The 15,730-nt window shown below is 50.3% G+C and overlaps 1 protein-coding gene across 1 annotated transcript in view; it reads right to left on the bottom strand.

Moving 5' to 3' along the window:
• LOC147672974 (sulfotransferase 6B1-like) overlaps positions 1 to 15,730 on the bottom strand; it is a 263,082-nt gene that overhangs the window by 81,668 nt on the left and 165,684 nt on the right. The window contains exon 6 of the mRNA XM_086947848.1: positions 810 to 966. Within this exon, the coding sequence (XP_086803974.1) occupies positions 810 to 966 (157 nt within the window). The remainder of the gene's footprint in view (positions 1 to 809; positions 967 to 15,730) is intronic.

The raw sequence follows: 15,730 nt of genomic DNA, 5'->3' as shown, positions 1-15,730 counted from the left end.
AGCAAAGAATGAGAGGGAATATACTACAGAGCCAGGTATACCACCACCAATGTTGCTCTCACTGAAGCCTTCACAAAAATTGTTACATACTGGCATTATACACCGGAACGGTGACATACGCATTTCCTTCGCAGAGTGCGGGCTGCTTCCAGGGTTGGGGACATCCCGGAACCTTAGTTCACGTATTATGGGAATGTCCTCTGCTGCAGCAATACTTGTCTCAAGTTCTCGATGAAAACGACTCCTATCTCAAAACCCAGCTTCCACGATACACTACATACATAATACTCGGCCTCCCAAATCCATTGACATACCCCCTGAAACTTAGAAGGGGGCTGCAAACAGGACTAGCACTGGGAGCCGCTGTGCAGAGCATCCTTATTCACTGGGGCACTCAACAAATACCTACCCACCCTGGCTGGCTCCACAGACTCTGGCATTTCTTAGGTATGGAGACGATAACACTTTCACTGGCAGGGCAGGGCTCGACATTCAGGAAGCTGTGGCATCCCTTCTTATCCCTATCAACACAAGAGTTTCATGAGCTCACATGTCCTAGACAGTTGCGCATTCTGCGCCTCCTAGAGGCGGCCTTACAATCACCAACTTAGTGCCCTACATTTGGACACAGTAGCCTATATGTTTTAACCTGGAAGTGAGTGAAGGGAGGGGTAAGGGAGGGAGGGTTCATTGATTGGGGCTCTGTGAAGCCCAGTAAGCACATGGTCCACTGATGGTTTTCTTTACTTGTTTATTATTGAAATTTTAATAAAAAATATTGAAACATAAAAAGATATTTTCAAACGTACCTTTTCGGAAAACATGGGAACCCAAGATTCCATGCGTCTCTCTGGACCTTTCTTTCATGGATTTGAAGTGGCCTCGTTCGGTGATCAATTGTATTTGCTCTTTAGTCAGATTAATCTCAAAGAAGTCGGCTATTTTCTGAACTGCCGCAGCTAGATCCTGAAATGAGAATAGAGTTTGCCTTGAAACTTTTGTTCTTGCACTGCTGCTTCGAAGACACAAGGCCTCTTTGAAGTGTCATTAGATGCCACCCAAAGAAAGAGTTTAGCTGTCTGTTGTCAAAGACCTATTGTGTACAATTCCAACACTTTGAGTGCGCTTTCGATCTTCCCATTGCATATTATTTGTCTACTTTCTTGTCAATCTCATGTTCTTGCTTTTTATCAAATGGTTTTTCTTCCTTTTCCTCTGTTAGTGCCTTCACTAGAGGGTAGCTTCGTTACCAGCCATTTGATTGGAAGGTGTAGGATGAACGCAACCCATCTTAAACTCAACCCGGATAAAACAGAGTTGATTCTGACTGGAGGAAGCGGCAATCCTTGGTCGCCTTCCTTCTGGCCCTCTTCTTTTGGACTTTCTCCCACTCCCTCTCACTCGGTTAAGACCCTTGGCATCACTCTCAATCACCACCTGACAATTCACTCCCATATTAGTTCTGTTGTCTCTTCTTGTGTTTTTTTCCTTACGTATTATTAGGAAAGTATCCCGGTTTTTCTCCCCTTCTGCACTTAAACTGATTGTAATGGCCATGGTCTTATCAAAGATCGATTATGGGAACATCATCTATAATGGTGCTCCCGCTTATGCACTCCAACGCTTCCAGCTGGTGCAGAACCAGGCAGCCCGCCTGGTGCATGGCCTATCGAAATATCATCACTCTTCCCCCCTTCTTTCGGCCGTTCACTGGCTTCCAATTAAACGAAGAGCCCTTTTCAAACTCGGCTGCCTTACCTTCCAAGCCCGTGCGGGCTTCATCAATTCTGTCACCACTAACTATAGTCCTGCCAGAGATCTACGTTCCTCTACCAAATCTTTATTAGTTATCCCCCGGTTCAAGAAAAAACGATCCGGCGGCCAGAAATTTTCGGTACTTGCACCTACCTTCTGGAATTCCCCCCCCCCCCCCCTCCCTGTGAGAACCAGCTGTCTCTAGTTGGCAGAGGTATACACTTCTGACAAATAGGGACACACCTTTTCTAGTCAGGGCAAGGGGATCACACCCTTCGATAACCCCTGCTCACCCCCTTGGTAGCTTGGCAGAGCAGACAGGCTTATCTCAGAGGCTGTGTGTTAAGCAATTATGACCACATACAGTAATACAGTGAATCCACTACAAATGGACACGACATAGTAGTATTATAAAAATAAGTATTTTTATATAAGGCTTAGCACAAGACCAAATAACGGCAAAACTGTACACAATCGTAATAAATACTCTGGGAAGGGAAAAGGGATGATTCAAAGGTAGGTTCTTCTTTAGCACAAAAGTCTTTAGTATCCAAGCAAATCTTCTTCTTGGCAATATAGTTCTTAGCAACAGGGTAACCCACACGGGGGCTACACGACGTCGAGGCAAAGGTAATCCACAGGTTCGGCGTCGACCGCGAGGAGCGCTACATCGAGCCCGGAGTCACACGGACCCCCAACAACACAGTACCTTTAGGAAAATGAAGCACACGATGATCAGCGGCGTCGAGCAATCCGGCGTCGCGTCTTCGGTGTCGATCAGGCCTCAGCAGGCGTTGTCGATGATGCGGTTGCACAGAGTGAGCAGCGCTCACGGCGTCGAGAGGGCACACGGTTGATGCGATCAGCAGCGGTGCAGACACGAGGTCCCTTGGAGCTAGAGCCATACTCCCACTCACTGGCGTTGCTGCTGGCGTCGGTCGGGCCCGGCGGCCGGTCGTCGAGGAAGCGGGACACTGGGGCCGTTACCCACTGCGTCGAGCTGAATTCGGCGACGTCCGTCGGCGTCGAGATTGCTGGTTCTTTCAGAGGTGCTGGATTCACGATTCCAGCCAATAGCACTTTAGCAGATGAAGTCCTTTAGCCCTGTGACTTCGGCAGGAGACTGGCACTCTTCCAGTCCTTGGAGATTTTCTTAGCAAGCGTGAGAGTACACACCCAGTTCCTCTCTCCTGGTTCCTTGGCAAAAATAAAGAAGCACTGCAGGATTCCCCCAACAACAGCACACTGGCAGAAGGGGTAGGCAAGTCCTCAGATCAGCAGGCCTCTTGTCCTTGGTTACAGGGTTCCTTGTCAGAAGTGATCTGATTTCTTAGTTCAGGGGTCCTTCTCTTATACCCCTTTCTGGCTTTGATCCCTTTGTCCATGCCGGGGATTTCCCAACATCCTGGGTCTGTTGTGGATGGAGCCAGGCAGAAGCACCTGGCCTATTCACTGAGCAGGGCTGGGTCCTCAGACGCCCAGCAGGAGGTGGAGCCAGCATTGACACTGGCAGGAGCAGAGCTATCGGCCTCCTGGCAGGAGGTGGGGCTAGGATCGTCCATGGCAGGCACAGAGCCATCAGCCGCTTGGCAGGAGGTGGAGCCAGCATTGTACCAGGCAGGGCAGGCTATCAACAACTACTCTCCCCCTACTCTCAACGTAAATGTCCCACTCATCCCACACTGACTCATCCAGACCTGCGGAGCCACCCAGCTCCTGTCACACACATGCAAGACCAGCAGAAACCAGAAATGGTTAGACAAGAAAATAGACACTTTCTAAAAGTGCTATTTTCGAACCCAGAGTCCAAAAACCATCCACACCAACGGATGCGTAATTAAACCCCGAGTTCAGGGATACCAAACTCGACATTGCACCATGCTCCCCGAGCCAGCTAGGATCATAGCATTAATAATCCCGGCGGCCCATTCTAATCAATGGAGAGCAGGCTACCTCGCAATAGTGAAGAACGAAGATGGCGGTAATTCACTATCAGGACATGCCAACTTGGTCAGGCGTGTCCTACCTTATACTTACAATGCACCCTGCCCGTGGGCCTACCATAGGGGTGACTAACATGAAGCCAAGGGAAGGTTTGAGGGGCTGGCAAGTAGGTATACTTGCGCAGCCTGCGTGACAGCACTAGGCTGCACGTGGGTCTCGCAATGACCGACCCGTAGACATTCTTTTACGGGGCCGCTCCTGTGGGTGGCACAACACGTGCTGCAAGCCCACGAGCGGCATTTGCGTTTACAAGCCCCGGCACTCCTGGTGCACTAGACTAGGGACTGACAGTAAACCAAATAAGTCAAACATGGATACAATAGATACATTAATTTAACATAGGGAGCACTTGCGCTGTGGCACGGATCAGCCGTGGCACAGCGCCCAAAGCATATACCAGCAAAACATTGTAAAACAGTAGAGGCAAAACAGAAAAAATGGAGGAGAGACTCAAGCCAATGATGTCAGGTCTAACACGTGTCCCCTCCAGCTGAAATGTGGGGAGAACTACCCTTGACCTAGGGAGTCCTCTTCACTAAGGCGGAAAAATCTAGACAGACCATCAGCATTGGCGTGATCTGTACAAGGGCGGTGTTCCACCGTAAAGTCCATCCCCTGTAGGGAAATGGACCACCTCAACAGTTTCCGATTCTCACCCCTCATCTGCATCAACCATCTGAGGGGCCTGTGGGCTGTCTGAACCCGGAAGTGAGTCCCAAACAGGTAGGGTCTTAGCTTCTTCAGCGCCCAGACCACAGCAAATGCTTCTCTCTCTATCGCACTCCACCTCGTTTCCCTGGGAAGTAACCTCCGACTGATGAAGGCTACAGGCAAGTCTCGGCCCTCTTCATTTACCCGAGCTAGAACAGCTCCCACGCCATGCTCTGAAGCGTCCGTCTGGACAATAAATTCTTTTGAAAAGTCGGGTGCCTGGAGTATAGGTGCTGTGCACATTGCAGCTTTCAGGGTGTCGAAGGCTGTTTGACAGGCATCAGTCCAGATCACGTTTCGTGGCTGCTTCCTGAAAGTCAGCGGAGTCAAGGGGTTCACAATGTTACCGTAATCCTTGACAAACCTCCTGTAGTAACCCGTGAGTCCTAAGAAGGCTCTCACCTGAGTTTGGGTTTTGGGCGGCGCCCAAGCCAGGATGGTATCAATCTTGGGTTGCAGGGGGGCAACCTTGCCGCTCCCTACTTGGTGCCCCAAGTACACCACCGAACCCTGCCCAATCTGGCACTTACTGGCTTTGATTGTGAGGCCTGCTCCGCGCAGGGCCAACAACACTTCCTGGAGGTGGCGCAAGTGTTCCTCCCAGCTGGCGCTGAACACTGCGATGTCGTCCAGGTAGGCGGCACTGAAATCCTCCAGTCCAGCCAAGACCTGGTTGACCAACCTCTGGAAGGTGGCAGGGGCATTCTTCATCCCAAATGGCATCACCCGGAACTGGTATAGCCCATCTGGTGTGGAGAATGCGGACCTCTCCTTTGCCCCATCAGTTAAGGCGATCTGCTAGTACCCAGACGTTAGATAAAACGTACTAAGGTACCGGGCAGCCCCCAACCGATCGATGAGCTCATCAGCTCTGGGGATGGGGTGCGCGTCAGTCTTCGTGACCGAATTGAGCCCTCGGTAGTCCAAGCAGAACCGGAGTTCTGGTGAAGCACCAGGCGCTGCAGCCTTCGGGACCAAGACCACCGGGCTGGCCCAAGGACTGCTGGAGGACTCAATCACCCCTAACGCGAACATTTTGGAGACCTCCTCCTTAATGTACGCTCTGACCTTGTCAGTCACCCTGTAAGCCTTGTGCTTCACAGGAGGGCTGTCTCTGGTGTCAACATCATGGACACACCAATGAGTGACACCCGGAACCAAGGAAAACAGATCCGGGAATTGTCCCAACAGTTGGCGACAATCCTGTTTCTGCTCAAGGGTCAGTGTGTCAGAGAGGACCACACCATCCACTGACCCATCTTGCTCTTTAGCACACAGGAGGTCAGGAAGAGGCTCACTCTCCTCCTCCGTTCCATCATCTGTAGCTAGGAGCATGCCCACTTCGGACCTTTCTAAGTGGGGCTTTAAACGGTTGACGTGCAGGACCCGCAAGGGGTTCCTGGGAGATTTCAAGTCCACCAAGTAGGTGACATCGCTCTTCTTCTCCACAACCTTAAATGGTCGGGTCCACCTGTCCTTGAGCGCACAAGGTTCCACAGGGGACATGACCCACACTTCCTGACCAGGCTGAAGCTCTACCAGAGTGGCATTCCGGTCGTACCAACGCTTCATCTCCTCCTGGCTGGCCTCCAGATTTGCCTGAGCAAGTTCTCTGAAGCGCCGAGTCTGGTTCCGAAAGGCCAGCTTGTAGCTGTATACATCCTGGGGAGGTTTCCTGGGAGATTGCTCCCAGCCTTCCTTGACCAGACTCAAAGGCCCTCTTACCGGGTGACCGTATAAGAGCTCAAAGGGGCTGAACCCTAGAGACTTCTGCGGCACCTCACGGTAAGAAAACAACAGGCATGGCAAGAGGACATCCCATTTCCGCCTCATTGGTTCTTCAAGACCCATGATCATGCCTTTCAGGGTCCGGTTGAATCTCTCAACCAGCCCATTTCCTTGAGGGTGGTAAGGAGTGGTGAACTTGGAGGTTACCCCACACTCCTTCCACAGAGACTTCATATAGTTCGAAATGAAGTTGGTGCCTCGGTCGGACACCACCTCTCTGGGGAACCCCATTCGGGAGAAAACACCCATCAGTGCCCGTCCCACCACGGGGGCCGTCACTGTTCTGAGAGGGATGGCTTCCGGGTACCGTGTGGCGTGGTCCACCAAGACCAGGATAAACCTGTTGCCCAGGGCTGTCTTGGGGTCCAGGGGCCCAACAATGTCAATACCCACCCGGTCAAAGGGGGTACTGACCACTGGAAAAGGTTGGAGGGGAGCCTTCTGCTTCCTTCCGCTTTTCCCACTTGCCTGGCAAGTGCGACAAGTCTTGCAATGGATGTCTACATCCCTACGCATCTGGGGCCAATAAAAATGGGTGACAAGCCTGTCATAGGTCTTGTCCTGCCCCAGATGTCCAGCTAACGGAACGTCATGAGCCAAACCCAGTAGGAAGGCTCTGAAGCGCTGGGGTACCACCAGCACACGGGCTGACCCAGGCTCAGCAGCCTTAGGCTCGCTATACAGGAGGTCATTCTCCCAGTACACAAAATGTGACCCTGACTGATCACCTGAGGATTGGGCTGAGGCCTGCTGCCTCATGCCCACAAGAGAAGGGCACTCCTTCTGTTCCGCACAGAATTCCTCCCTGGAGGGACCACCATCCTGCTGCCAGTGGGTCAGCTCGGGCAGGTCTCCCAGTTCGGCAATTTGTTCCCCTGTGGGCTCCAGGGCATCCCCCTCAGGGTCTACCTCCTCCTGGACCACGGGAACTACGGGGGCCGGTTTCCCGCGCCTCCTGCCTCTTCTCTTCACAGCTGGGTCCTGGGCCATACTTTCGGGCTCCGGGACCCCATCAACACCCTTACTCGCTGTCATCGAACGAGTGGTTGCACACACCCACTCTGGCACGCCCAACATTTTCAAATGCGCCTCTCGCTCCACCTTCGCCCAAGGGGAGTCTTCCAAATCATTGCCCAGGAGACAATCGACAGGCATGGCGGGCCTCACAGCAACCTGAAGAGTACCTGAAACTTCCCCCCATTCAAAGGAAACCTGAGCCACCTCACACTCTTTCTGGGAGTTGTCATCAGCTATCACAGGGTAGAATGCGTGGGGAACCACCTGCTCTCTGGACACCAAGTGACACTTGACAGCTGTCACACTCGCTCCGGTGTCTCTGAGAGCTTCCACTCTATGGCCATTAATGGTCACCCACTGCCTATATTTACTAGTGTTACTAGGCAGAGGGGGTGGAGGGACCATTTGCATGTCTCCTAGCGAGACCAGGGACATCTCTGCGGGACCCCTCCCACCATGGACAACCATCTCCTCCCCTCCCAAGGCTACACTCGCCAACTGACGGGGGGTGCACGCGGCGGTGCATTCAAATCCTTTTTGGGAAACTGGGGGTCATAAAGCCGGTGTCCCACCTGCCCACAACCGTAGTAGGTCAGGGGGCCCCTATGAACAGGTTTACCCGTCAGGGCCTTCTCAGGGGGAGGCTGGGAACCTTTCCCTTGGTTCCCTTGGGGATTACTTTGGGGCCCTTTCTGAGACTCCTTCTGTTTACCCTTGTCCCCCCCACTCTTCTGCTGGGGACCCTGCCCACCTTTGGCTGAGTCTCCCACTGGACCCTTGTGAACCCTGGTACTGACCCAGCGGTCCGCCTCCTCAGCAAGTTTTCTAGGGTTAGATATCTTGCTATCAATCAGGTGCTGGCGCAGCTCAGGAAAACAGTTATTCGACAAGTGCTCCCAAGCAAACAAATCATAAAGAGCTTCATAACTTTCCACTTTGCTGCCCTTTACCCAACCATCCATGGCTCTGCAAAAATACGACACATATTCAACCCACGTCGTACCAGGCAACTTTTTACATTCTCTAAAAGCGTGTCTGTACTTCTCGGGGGTTAAGCCATATCGCAACATTAAAGCATCTTTCATATGAGCATACGACATCCTATCCGCAACAGGCAGGTCTAACAGGGTATCTCTCCCCTCATTCACAAAGCGACCCCACAACCCCGCTCCCCAATTCTTCTCAGGGACCTGGTGGGCCAACAATGCTAGCTCATATGCCTTAAACCACTGACCAATATCTTCGTTTCTGTGATAATCCTTTATCACATCTTTGGGAAAGTAAAACTTACTTTCTGCAGGCCCAGATGGAATGCTGCCACCAGAGGGATTCAATTCTAACTTTTTAGCCTGGATATCCAGCTCCCTCGATCTGGCTTCACGCTCCAAGGCTAACTTCTCTCGTTCAAAATCTAACCTTTTGGTCTCCAAATCAGCTTCTCTTCTACCTCTTGCATTTTCTAACTCCAACTGCCCATTTACCTTTAGCCTTGCCATTTCCATGTTGTATGCTCGCTCCTTCGCCCTTTCTTCTCGTTCTTCAGGGGAAGGACCTTTGGAGGAAACACTGCTTCCGGGAGAGGATTCAGGCCCATTCGCTGGCGCCTCCTCATCCCCTTCCACTGGCGGTAGGTACCACCACCGGATCAGTGGGATCTCTGGATTCCAACCAAGCCTCCAGAGCCTTGAGATATTCCTCCTTCAACGAGAGGCCTTTTGTAGGAACTTTAAACTGCTTGCAGAAGGCTTTCAGTTTCTTCAAGCCGTAGTCGTTTATCTTCGCTCTGTCGAATTCCTCCACTTCAACAACAACAACAGGGGTAGTGACTCCGTTGTCACTCATGGTCAAAACTGGCAGTGTTAAAAAAATCAAGCTTCAGAAAAGCGGAGAACCAAAAATAGGATCCTTCCCAATTAGATTGTGACTGCGTTATGGTCTGCTTCCACTATGTAGCGCACACTAATCACTGTACATGGGTCATAAATGCAAGGTCCAAATCCTCACAGCTGCAGCCAATATTAGAACCGGCTGTCTCTAGTTGGCAGAGGTATACACTTCTGACAAATAGGGACACACCTTTTCTAGTCAGGGCAAGGGGATCACACCCTTCGATAACCCCTGCTCACCCCCTTGGTAGCTTGGCAGAGCAGACAGGCTTATCTCAGAGGCTGTGTGTTAAGCAATTATGACCACATACAGTAGTACAGTGAATCCACTACAAATGGACACGACACAGTAGTATTATAAAAATAAGTATTTTTATATAAGGCTTAGCACAAGACCAAATAACGGCAAAACTGTACACAATCGTAATAAATACTCTGGGAAGGGAAAAGGGATGATTCAAAGGTAGGTTCTTCTTTAGCACAAAAGTCTTTAGTATCCAAGCAAATCTTCTTCTTGGCAATACAGTTCTTAGCAACAGGGTAACCCACACGGGGGCTACACGACGTCGAGGCAAAGGTAATCCACAGGTTCGGCGTCGACCGCGAGGAGCGCTACGTCGAGCCCGGAGTCACACGGACCCCCAACAACACAGTACCTTTAGGAAAATGAAGCACACGATGATCAGCGGCGTCGAGCAATCCGGCGTCGCGTCTTCGGTGTCGATCAGGCCTCAGCAGGCGTCGTCGATGATGCGGTTGCACAGAGTGAGCAGCGCTCACGGCGTCGAGAGGGCACACGGTTGATGCGATCAGCAGCGGTGCAGACACGAGGTCCCTTGGAGCTAGAGCCGTACTCCCACTCACTGGCGTTGCTTCTGGCGTCGGTCGGGCCCGGCGGCCGGTCGTCGAGGAAGCGGGACACTGGGGCCGTTACCCACTGCGTCGAGCTGGATTCGGCGACGTCCGTCGGCTTCGAGATTGCTGGTTCTTTCAGAGGTGCTGGATTCACGATTCCAGCCAATAGCACTTTAGCAGATGAAGTCCTTTAGCCCTGTGACTTCGGCAGGAGACTGGCACTCTTCCAGTCCTTGGAGATTTTCTTAGCAAGCGTGAGAGTACACACCCAGTTCCTCTCTCCTGGTTCCTTGGCAAAAATAAAGAAGCACTGCAGGATTCCCCCAACAACAGCACACTGGCAGAAGGGGTAGGCAAGTCCTCAGATCAGCAGGCCTCTTGTCCTTGGTTACAGGGTTCCTTGTCAGAAGTGATCTGATTTCTTAGTTCAGGGGTCCTTCTCTTATACCCCTTTCTGGCTTTGAACCCTTTGTCCATGCCGGGGATTTCCCAACATCCTGGGTCTGTTGTGGGTGGAGCCAGGCAGAAGCACCTGGCCTATTCACTGAGCAGGGCTGGGTCCTCAGACGCCCAGCAGGAGGTGGAGCCAGCATTGACACTGGCAGGAGCAGAGCTATCGGCCTCCTGGCAGGAGGTGGGGCTAGGATCGTCCATGGCAGGCACAGAGCCATCAGCCGCTTGGCAGGAGGTGGAGCCAGCATTGTACCAGGCAGGGCAGGCTATCAACAACTACTCTCCCCCTACTCTCAACGTAAATGTCCCACTCATCCCACACTGACTCATCCAGACCTGCGGAGCCACCCAGCTCCTGTCACACACACGCAAGACCAGCAGAAACCAGAAATGGTTAGACAAGAAAATAGACACTTTCTAAAAGTGCTATTTTCGAACCCAGAGTCCAAAAACCATCCACACCAATGGATGCGTAATTAAACCCCGAGTTCAGGGATACCAAACTCGACATTGCACCATGCTCCCCGAGCCAGCTAGGATCATAGCATTAATAATCCCGGCGGCCCATTCTAATCAATGGAGAGCAGGCTACCTCGCAATAGTGAAGAACGAAGATGGCGGTAATTCACTATCAGGACATGCCAACTTGGTCAGGCGTGTCCTACCTTATACTTACAATGCACCCTGCCCGTGGGCCTACCATAGGGGTGACTAACATGAAGCCAAGGGAAGGTTTGAGGGGCTGGCAAGTAGGGTAGGTATACTTGCGCAGCCTGCGTGACAGCACTAGGCTGCATGTGGGTCTCGCAATGACCGACCCGTAGACATTCTTTTACGAGGCCGCTCCTGTGGGTGGCACAACACGTGCTGCAAGCCCACGAGTGGCATTTGCGTTTACAAGCCCCGGCACTCCTGGTGCACTAGACTAGGGACTGACAGTAAACCAAATAAGCCAAACATGGATACAATAGATACATTAATTTAACATAGGGAGCACTTGCGCTGTGGCACGGATCAGCCGTGGCACAGCGCCCAAAGCATATACCAGCAAAACATCGTAAAACAGTAGAGGCAAAACAGAAAAAATGGAGGAGAGACTCAAGCCAATGATGTCAGGTCTAACACCCCCCTTCTCAGATCCTCCCCTTCCTACACCGAGTTTCGTAAAGCCCTCAAGACTTTTTTGTTCCAGCAAGCTTTTAGCCTATAGCTCCCGTTACCCCCCCAGATCTGAAATCCTATAGCGCCAAGAAACTGCTCAGTGAATGTGCGCTTTATAAATTGCTAAAAATTCACATTCAAATTCCACAGCTATCATCAGTGAACTACTTTTACCTTTTTCTTTGAGCCCTGCATGGAAGTGCACATGTTTTCTTGCTCTCTCCCCCATGAGCTGCTTCCCTCCTCACATCTCCTCACATCTCCTTTCCTTACACTCACGGTACTACTACCACCTTCCCAGCTCATCCCCTAAATCACAGCAACAGAGATATTGTTGCCAGGAGTGACTAAAGATCAGAGTTTTAGTTTTCTTATATCCTACCCATGTTGCATGAAAGCCAGGCCTTCGCACACAAAGGCTGCATTTCTGGAGGTGGGGGCATCGTCTGGACTCGTTCTACTTGTGTTGGCGGCCAAAGATGTACTCAGAGTGAGTGAAAAGGTGTATCTTCTCCCTGCAGCCCATAAATGTTCTCTCCGGTCTGCAAGAGAGCGCCAAATGTCTGCAGCATTGGTACCCGGTCCTAGTCACATGGAAAGCATATGGAAAGGCTTTTCCTATAAATTATGACATTTCTCAGACAGCTGTTATGTTCTTGAATCTAATCCAGTGTGTTAATTCCTTATCTGGGTCATGGGCAACAGGCTTTTTAAAATCTGTTCAAAGTTTCTTGCATACAACCTGACAAATAAACCATGCTGTGTACAAAGATTGAAAAAAGTGACTTCAGTGTTCTGTTTGGGGATAGCTTACGATGTTTGTTTGTTCTTCCTTAAGTTTTTAAAAAACACGCTTTATAAACAAGTATTGGCAAAACCAATAGCTTAGCACTTGCATTATAGAAGTGAGGTGTATTGGCTTTGCCAGTGTTTATTCATCATTTGGTTACGCCCATCTATTAGTAGTGCCAAAAATCTCTCTACAGACAGTGGAGAGTAGTAACATTCTACATCAGTCCGTGTCTGGTCATCAATTGGCCGGGGTGAAATGTAAACTATGCAGATGTATGCCATTTAAGTTTGGAATTTTTGCAAAATTGCTAAAATGATACCCTTATGACATGTAATTACACCAACACTCCTGGTAAAATTACAGCATAAGAGTGCAGGTACAGTACAAACAACCACAATACGAGTTACTTGTTCAATCAACTGTGTGTTTTGCTTTATTTTTTAGCACAAAATATGCCCTCAATTTGAAAATCGTCCCAGTGCCGTGACTGCTAATATATAACACACAGGTGTCCCGTTACTTCCTTGTGCTGTGACTGCTAATGTATGACACGCAGGTGTCCCGTTACTTCCTTGTGCTGTGACTGCGAATGTATAACACACAGGTGTCCCGTTACTTCCTTGTGCTGTGACTGCTAATGTATGACACACAGGTGTCCCGTTACTTCCTTGTGCTGTGACTGGGAATGTATAACACACAGGTGTCCCGTTACTTCGTTGTGCTGTGACTGCTAATGTATGACACACAGGTGTCCCGTTACTTCCTTGTGCTGTGACTGCGAATGTATAACACACAGGTGTCCCGTTACCTCCTTGTGCTGTGACTGGTAATGTATGACACACAGGTGTCCCGTTACTTCCTTGTGCTGTGACTGCTAATGCATAACACACAGGTGGCCTGTTAGTCCCAGTGCCGTGACTGCTAATGTATGACACACAGGTGTCCCGTTACTTCCTTGTGCTGTGACTGCTAATGTATAACACACAGGTGTCCCGTTACTTCCTTGTGCTGTGACTGCTAATGTATAACACACAGGTGTCCCGTTACTTCCTTGTGCTGTGACTGCTAATGCATAACACACAGGTGGCCTGTTAGTCCCAGTGCCGTGACTGCTAATGTATGACACACAGGTGTCCCGTTACTTCCTTGTGCTGTGACTGCTAATGTATAACACACAGGTGTCCCGTTACTTCCTTGTGCTGTGACTGCTAATGTATAACACACAGGTGTCCCGTTACTTCCTTGTGCTGTGACTGCTAATGTATAACACACAGGTGTCCCGTTACTTCCTTGTGCTGTGACTGCTAATGTATGACACACAGGTGTCCCGTTACTTCCTTGTGCTGTGACTGCGAATGTATAACACACAGGTGTCCCGTTACTTCCTTGTGCTGTGACTGCTAATGTATGACACAAAGGCGTCCCGTTACTTCCTTGTGCTGTGACTGCTAATGCATAACACACAGGTGGCCTGTTAGTCCCAGTGCCGTGACTGCTAATGTATGACACACAGGTGTCCCGTTACTTCCTTGTGCTGTGACTGCTAATGTACAACACACAGGTGTCCCGTTACTTCCTTGTGCTGTGACTGCTAATGTATAACACACAGGTGTCCCGTTACTTCCTTGTGCTGTGACTGCTAATGCATAACACACAGGTGGCCTGTTAGTCCCAGTGCCGTGACTGCTAATGTATGACACACAGGTGTCCCGTTACTTCCTTGTGCTGTGACTGCTAATGTATAACACACAGGTGTCCCGTTACTTCCTTGTGCTGTGACTGCTAATGTATAACACACAGGTGTCCCGTTACTTCCTTGTGCTGTGACTGCTAATGTATGACACACAGGTGTCCCGTTACTTCCTTGTGCTGTGACTGCGAATGTATAACACACAGGTGTCCCGTTACTTCCTTGTGCTGTGACTGCTAATGTATGACACACAGGTGTCCCGTTACTTCCTTGTGCTGTGACTGCTAATGTATGACACACAGGTGTCCCGTTACTTCCTTGTGCTGTGACTGCGAATGTATAACACACAGGTGTCCCGTTACTTCCTTGTGCTGTGACTGCTAATGCATAACACACAGGTGTCCCGTTACTTCCTTGTGCTGTGACTGCGAATGAATAATACACAGGTGGCCTGTTAGTCCCAGTGCCGTGACTGCTAATGTATGACACACAGGTGTCCCGTTACTTCCTTGTGCTGTGACTGCTAATGTATAACACACAGGTGTCCCGTTACTTCCTTGTGCTGTGACTGCTAATGTATGACACACAGGTGTACAGTTACTTCCTTGTGCTGTGACTGCGAATGTATAACACACAGGTGTCCCGTTACTTCCTTGTGCTGTGACTGCTAATGTATGACACACAGGTGTCCCGTTACTTCCTTGTGCTGTGACTGCGAATGTATAACACACAGGTGTCCCGTTACTTCCTTGTGCTGTGACTGCTAATGTATGACACACAGGTGTCCCGTTACTTCCTTGTGCTGTGACTGCGAATGTATAACACACAGGTGTCTCGTCAGTCCCAGTGCTGTGAATGCTAATGTATAACACACAGGTGTCCCGTTACTTCCTTGTGCTGTGACTGCGAATGTATAACACACAGGTGGCCTGTTAGTCCCAGTGCCGTGACTGCTAATGTATGACACACAGGTGTCCCGTTACTTCCTTGTGCTGTGACTGCTAATGTATAACACACAGGTGTCCCGTTACTTCCTTGTGCTGTGACTGCTAATGCATAACACACAGGTGGCCTGTTAGTCCCAGTGCCGTGACTGCTAATGTATGACACACAGGTGTCCCGTTACTTCCTTGTGCTGTGACTGCGAATGTATAACACACAGGTGTCCCGTTACTTCCTTGTGCTGTGACTGCTAATGTATGACACACAGGTGTCCCGTTACTTCCTTGTGCCGTGACTGCGAATGTATAACACACAGGTGTCCCGTTACTTCCTTGTGCTGTGACTGCTAATGTATGACACACAGGTGTCCCGTTACTTCCTTGTGCTGTGACTGCTAATGTATGACACACAGGTGTCCCGTTACTTCCTTGTGCTGTGACTGCTAATGTATAACACACAGGTGTCTCGATACTTCCTTGTGCTGTGACTGCTAATGCATAACACACAGGTGGCCTGTTAGTCCCAGTGCCGTGACTGCTAATGTACGACACACAGGTGTCCCGTTACTTCCTTGTGCTGTGACTGCTAATGTATAACACACAGGTGTCCCGTTACTTCCTTGTGCTGTGACTGCTAATGTATAACACACAGCTGTCCCGTTACTTCCTTGTGCTG

This window comes from Lissotriton vulgaris, assembly GCF_964263255.1.
Source record: "Lissotriton vulgaris chromosome 7 unlocalized genomic scaffold, aLisVul1.2 SUPER_7_unloc_1, whole genome shotgun sequence".
Taxonomy (NCBI): Eukaryota; Metazoa; Chordata; class Amphibia; order Caudata; family Salamandridae; genus Lissotriton; species Lissotriton vulgaris.
The sequence above is the reverse complement of the archived record's forward strand: the minus strand, read 5'-3'. Positions and strand labels throughout refer to the sequence as shown.